This window comes from Xyrauchen texanus, chromosome 26 (genome assembly GCF_025860055.1).
Source record: "Xyrauchen texanus isolate HMW12.3.18 chromosome 26, RBS_HiC_50CHRs, whole genome shotgun sequence".
Lineage (NCBI taxonomy): Eukaryota > Metazoa > Chordata > Actinopteri > Cypriniformes > Catostomidae > Xyrauchen > Xyrauchen texanus.
In genome coordinates, this window is record NC_068301.1 from 33,061,275 (window position 1) to 33,067,490 (window position 6,216).

Below are 6,216 nucleotides of genomic sequence, written 5' to 3' on the forward strand. Positions count from 1 at the left end.
GGTAATTAAGATTAGGCCACAAATGCTGTTGATTGAACTTAACTTATACTCCAAGATATTTGAGAGTGCCAAGAGGTTCTCCAGAGGATTCTGCCAGTGTTGAATCTGAATTCAATTTTTAAGGCAATAGTTTGTTCCATCAACATTGTTCATAAAGCTTTCCTTTCATAAATGTAGGCCAATTTTACATTCCTGCATTCCTCCAGTTGTCTTATGGACTCTAAAGATTACAATTTAATAATTGTCTTTACAAATGTACTGTAATACTGTACTGTTTTGCAATACTAGCAAAAAACTGTTTTTACATTTGATATATTTGATAAAACTGTGTTAAATTTGATGGATAAATATAATTATCCACATATGTGCCTTGGGCTTCACCTACTAAGTTGTGGTCCCTCTTAAGGTTTTCTACCTTAGCTAAACATGTTTTTTCCACTAAGTTGTTTTTTTTCTTTCACGCTTGCAATTATTATGAATACAAATAAAACTGACGTGTCTTGACGAATATCAGATAAGTGCTAAAAAGAATAAAGAAGGCCCTTGTTTATATTATTGTCCTTCTCAACTATTCCTCTCTCTCTGTTTAAATAGGCCTACTCTTTCCAACATTGCTCTAGTTCTGGGTACCCTCATGAAAAAGTATTGATATACACTCTATTCCTTTTTTAAGATTTCATAAAAAATTTTTAAAAAGCCATCAAATTGAATTATTTAATTTTTGATTTGGTTAAAGATGTAAATATTTAGGCACATGGTACTTCAAAGAATGAAAAAATTACCAAGGCACAGACACGTGTCTAAAATCAAAAATGTTGTTTGTGTTGTTTAATGGCAATAATGCCAATTTCAACATCAGTTTGATTTTTATTCCGTTAGAATTAATTTAGGATTCTGTGATTCTGTAAATTTCGACACTCTCCTTACTAAATGGCAGAGTTAAAACGTGTACATATGAAGTGCATATTGCGCGTCCAAGTGTGCGTGTTTTAAAAGTGGTGCGCAGGACTATATTTACCATATTACCATAATGTGGATGTTCTTTTGTTAAATCCAAAAATTATTTTCTGTTTTTTACCTACCCTGTATTTTTAGATTTAGTCGCTTAATATATTTATACTCCGGTCTCCGCTATTATAAAATGTGTTATTTGTTGGTGTGATCACCAGGGGGAGCAGCGTTTGCAGAGTGTGGATAGATGGATGGATGGATGGATGGATGGATGGATGGATGGATGGATGGATGGATGGATGGATGGCGCCTCAAGTATTTCTCCTCACAACAGCAGCTTAATTATCCAGAGTGGTCGCTCTTTATTAATACATATAGTATGTGTCAATCAGTACAAATAAATGGACGAGTTTGTGCATTTTTTTTTTTTATAAGGCGCTCAAAAAACAATATTAGGAATTAAAGTATAGGATCTCGTGTCCCGCATTTCTGAGTGTTTAAGAAAGTTGTCATTTCATGCAAATCTCATCCAAAAATGGAATCGCTCTTTGCATCTAAAGTTTCATTTGAAAAGAATGGAGCACTCCTCAAGACAAATGGATAATTCTGTTCTAGTATTGTTATGAAAAATCGTTAGGCAGATGGAGAAGATCTGTATGGGCCCGTGTTGTATTGCTAATGTACTACAATTAGTTGCTAAAGACAACTTCTCATTTAGAATCATTTGCAATTCATCGCCGTACTTTACTAAGTCGAATCGGTGTCATGTCTTGGCAAGAGCCCTAATAAAATAGAAAAGTTAGCTACTCATATGTTACTCATATGTGTTGAACCCAAAGCAAGATGCCCAATTGCTTTTTAATAAAATAGAATTAGAACTAAACTCTATTGATTTACTAAACTATTGATAAATTCGTGATTTAGCCTCTAGGAAACTTGCTGTCTAACTCATCCAAGACTCACATTTGACAAAAAAATATATTTATTTGTTCAACATTTAAATATATATATATATAACAACATTTTTGAATGTATTATGTAAATATCCTACAAACTGTCACATAATATTGTCGTGTGGGTTGAGATTAATTGTGGTAATCTGAAATAAAGCGCAAAACAGAGGCTCTTCAGTCTGATTGGTCAGAGACGGAGACGCCCCGCCCACACACATATATCATGGATATTTAAACACGCTCCCGAGAGCGCGTCTCTATATCCAACACCTGCACACTGTGAGGACTCCATCAACAGCCTTAACAACTCACCAATGGTTGTTCAAGTGAAAACACGCATTCGCTATAGCAGCAAAAGCATGGAGGGCAATCAGCAGAAAGTGGAGGCCAATATTTTATTACTTGGAGCTGAGAACGTTGGAAAGTCTGGTGAGTTCTGCAACAGCCTGTCTAATATCATTACTTTTATAAATATGCATGTTGTAGCCTAGTTTACATTTACAGTATTCATTTGATATCAGTTCGAAGCAGACCACTAACAACCTTTTTTTTCCCCCACAGCTCTCACCGTGCGCTTCCTGACCAGGCGGTTTATAGGAGAATATGGAGATATAGGTAGGCTAATAATAGATTGGATAGGCCTACTTGTTCTCCACTGTAATTTGCACCAAAAAAAAAATAGCCCTCACTTTGCTTAACACATTTTCTTCGCATCCACAGAGTCAATATACAGCCATTCTGACAAGATCGACGGTCGTGATATTTGTTTCAACATTTGGGACTCGCTTTGCCCGCAGGTAATATTTATTGCACATTCAAAAATTTACAAATGGTTGAAACCGTGAGTGTTTTGCATGGAAGTAATGCGTAAATCTCTTGTCTCAGAATGGAGAGGAAATAGGATGCGTCAGTGAAAGACAGCTGCAATGGGCGGACGGCTATATCCTTGTTTACAGCATCTGTGACCGCGCAAGCTTCAATGTGGTGCGTCAACAAGTCCAGCGCATACGGCAGGCCAAGCAGAAACCAGCCAGTACAGCTCCGATTATTATCGTGGGGAATAAAAGAGACCTCCAGCACCGGCGCACGGTGTCCAGTGAGGAGGGTCGGCTGCTGGCGCTCTCGGCGGACTGCGGGTTTTTTGAGGTCTCCGCTGCTGAGACGTACCACGGTGTGTTGATGGTGTTTCACGAACTGTTTGAACTCATCCGAGAGGCGCGGGCGCTCAAGAAGGGCACCGCGGGGTTCAAGGGTATCGTGAGGAGCATGTCGGCGGTTTTTGGAAGGAAGCGGACTGAATAAGTTCATATTCCCCCTCTCAAAGCAGAGGAAGATTCAGGGTTAAACCTTTTAATAAATCCATATTGGAACAAAAGACTTGATTAGTGACCTCAACTGGATTTTGCAAGTTGACAATCTTAGGGGGCTGTTCATACAGGAGGCGTCCTTGCATTCAATCTGCGATCTACACATACGTCAGACTGACCTCTTCGCCGTGGTATCGCGCCTTGCGTCATGAGCATCGAATTTTGAGATGCCGTTTTCTGGTGAATTCTATTCCATCTCAGTGCGCTTTCCAATGTTTTTGAATGCATGTAAACAGACAAGTCGGTTCTTGCGTCCTATCTGCGCTGTTTTTTAAATTGTTGATCTATGTAGCAAACATGCGTCAGACGGTCTTTTGACCATTGCATCACATCTTTTTTTTTTCCAGCATATGTCACCATGAGGATTGCATTTATTAGGGGTTATGTCCTGTAGATTCACTTTGAAATAGCCTTCTCAAGACCCCTGCATTCTTTTCCTTTCAGTTGTGTTCAGTCTAACTGTTTTAATGCGTCTTGTATGAACAGACCCTTATACTTTGAATGTTCTAAGAATGTTCAAATTAGGTGAATTCACATAAGGACAAAACTTCGTATCAGTGCTCACACCCAGTTTTTCAAAATATGTTGTAAACTGTAAATTCATGTAGGCTATACTATTATTTCACTGTAGCTGGTGTGCAATTGTTGGATAGAAAATTCCTTATAAGCCCCATTTGTCTATGCAACCATTGAGACTTAGTGAAATTGTTGAGACTGTTCTCACTGTTTTGTGTAATTGTTCCATACAGGTCACATGAAATGCTCAAAGTTGAAAATCTTTGTCTACAATCATGTATATTGAAGTAATGTGATTAGTAACTGTGTTGCATCTCAAAATTAGGTCCACTTTCACCCTGTTTATCCACAACTTTGCTGAAAATAATGTATTTTAAAAGTCCTGTGATACTTCCTGTTTATAACTGCCAAATACAGATTGTTTGATATGTTGTTATTGCAGAGGCCTATGATAAAATTGTTTTATAATAAAACATGATTATTTGAGCGAACTGGAATATCTCTGTTGCATTTTGAGGTAGTAACAGTTCAATTACACTTTTAGTGCACGTGTCATATAACAAAATATCTTACCTTTTAAGCATAATAGCAGAAATTAAGCCATATAGGATCTGAAATTTGCCCATGTCTCAGAATTGGGCTTTGCATGGTTGCTCCCAGGTTACAGATCAGGTTTTAGTCACAAATATCTCAATTGCATTGTTAATACTTAATTCAAGATTCTGGTGCTGGACAGTGTTTCGGCCCTTTATCAAATTCTCTCTAGCAAGTCCACTGTCGGCCATCTTTGGAACACTCTCAGGAAACTATTTCCAGTCATGCCAGTGCAGCTCCTATCTACTTGAATGGAAAAAGACCAAAATCTCAAAAATGGTTGGTTTTTAAGATAATAACATATTTCAAATCAGTAGTAAAATCTGACAACACTGGTATAATAAATTGTGAATAAGCAAAAAAAAAAAAAATTATAATAATTCTAGGCTTGTATTGCTAATGCATGCATTGAGTTGATTGACAGGCGATGTCTGTATCTAAAAGTTTATTGGCTCTTTTACCTGTAAGGCAAGACTTTCTTTCTACATCTGTTGACTGTCATTTGGCGTTCCAGTTTTTCCCATTCATTTTTTAATAGAAGTGGCCCATCTCTGCTAAATAAGCTCTGCCTCTATGCAGTAACAACAAACCCACATTATTTCAAACCTTCGCATGGAGAGCAGATATTTTGGTATCTATTTCAAAGTAAGCAAGCAAATATCCTACATTGTGATTGAAAGTCAATTAACATGTATACAAATATATAGAATTGCATTTTTAGACTTTTTAGCAGAGAGCAACCCAACTGTCTAAATCTGAAAAGGCTGGCACCCAGACTATGACATTGCTAAAATAAAAGTATAGTTATTTCTACTTGAGTTATTTCATTTTAAAGGCCTTTATTTTGGAAAGCAAGACTGTTGCAGTATTCAATAGAGGTTACTATTGAAATGTAATCCACTACAGATTACAGAATACATGCTGTAGAATTTAATTTTCCATTAGATTACTCAAGGTCAGTAATGTATTCTAAATACTTTGGATTACTTCTTCAGCACTAATAGATTTTTTTCACTTGTTTTGACTATAAATCTCTGTCAGTACAGTAAGACAAAATACACATGTTAAAAATACATTCTCTGAAAAACCTGAATATTTTTTGCAGTGTTGTTTCTAAAACAAATCAATCAAAGGTTTACATTTTAAAAGTATTTTTAGATAGTTTTACAGGAAAACAATACAAAAATTATTATAAAAAATAAGATTTTAGCTCTAATATCAGGAAATTATCATCCAACATGATCGTGTCTGGTAACATGTGCATTTAAAATGGCTAGAAATAACATTTTAGCTTAGCGTAAAGCTAACAATTTACACAAGGCTTATTTCTATTTCTTCTGCTCCAAACTTACTCCAAACGTACTTCTCTGTCTGCTTGTATGAATGTAACACATCATAAGAAAGTGTTTCACCGCTGTTCAAATGCACTTTGGATTGCATAATTTATATGTATAAATGTTTTCCATCTGAAAGGACTAAATATTAAATGAAACAAATGGCAATAAAATGCAAAGTAATCTCTTCATTAATCAAAATACTTTTTTAATGTACCAATGGTTAAAATTGCAACTGTAGTGGAATACAGTTACTTATATTTTGTACTTTAAATACGTAATCCCATTACATGATTTCCGTTACTCCTCAACCCTGTAGTATATGATATTAGTATATGAATAATAAATTAAATGAAACTACACATTTGAAATGAGGAGCTGTAATTAATTCAAACACTATTTATTTAGTTTTTTTGTTGTCTGGGAATTGATCCTATAGTTGTAATGCACCCTTTCAGTCTGAAACCCTTAACTATGAGTAAAAAAAGGATAAATCCTAAT

The 6,216-nt window shown here is 35.8% G+C and overlaps 1 protein-coding gene across 1 annotated transcript; it reads left to right on the forward strand.

The window, feature by feature from the left end:
• The first annotated feature begins 2,174 nt into the window (after positions 1-2,174).
• On the forward strand, positions 2,175-4,272 carry LOC127620148 (ras-related and estrogen-regulated growth inhibitor-like protein). The gene is made up of 4 exons (XM_052093261.1): positions 2,175-2,333; positions 2,466-2,519; positions 2,625-2,701; positions 2,790-4,272. The coding sequence occupies exons 1-4, from the start codon at positions 2,219-2,221 to the stop codon at positions 3,204-3,206; spliced, it is 663 nt and encodes a 220-aa protein (XP_051949221.1). The 5' UTR covers positions 2,175-2,218; the 3' UTR covers positions 3,207-4,272.
• The last annotated feature ends 1,944 nt before the right edge of the window (positions 4,273-6,216 follow it).

Coding starts and splice junctions, on each gene's coding strand:
- LOC127620148 (XM_052093261.1), top strand. CDS start 2,219: ATGGTTGTTCAAGTGAAAACACGCATTCGCTATAGCAGCAAAAGCATG. Junction 2,334..2,465: donor TGAGAACGTTGGAAAGTCTG/GTGAGTTCTGCA, acceptor TTTCCCCCACAG/CTCTCACCGTGCGCTTCCTG. Junction 2,702..2,789: donor GGGACTCGCTTTGCCCGCAG/GTAATATTTATT, acceptor CTCTTGTCTCAG/AATGGAGAGGAAATAGGATG.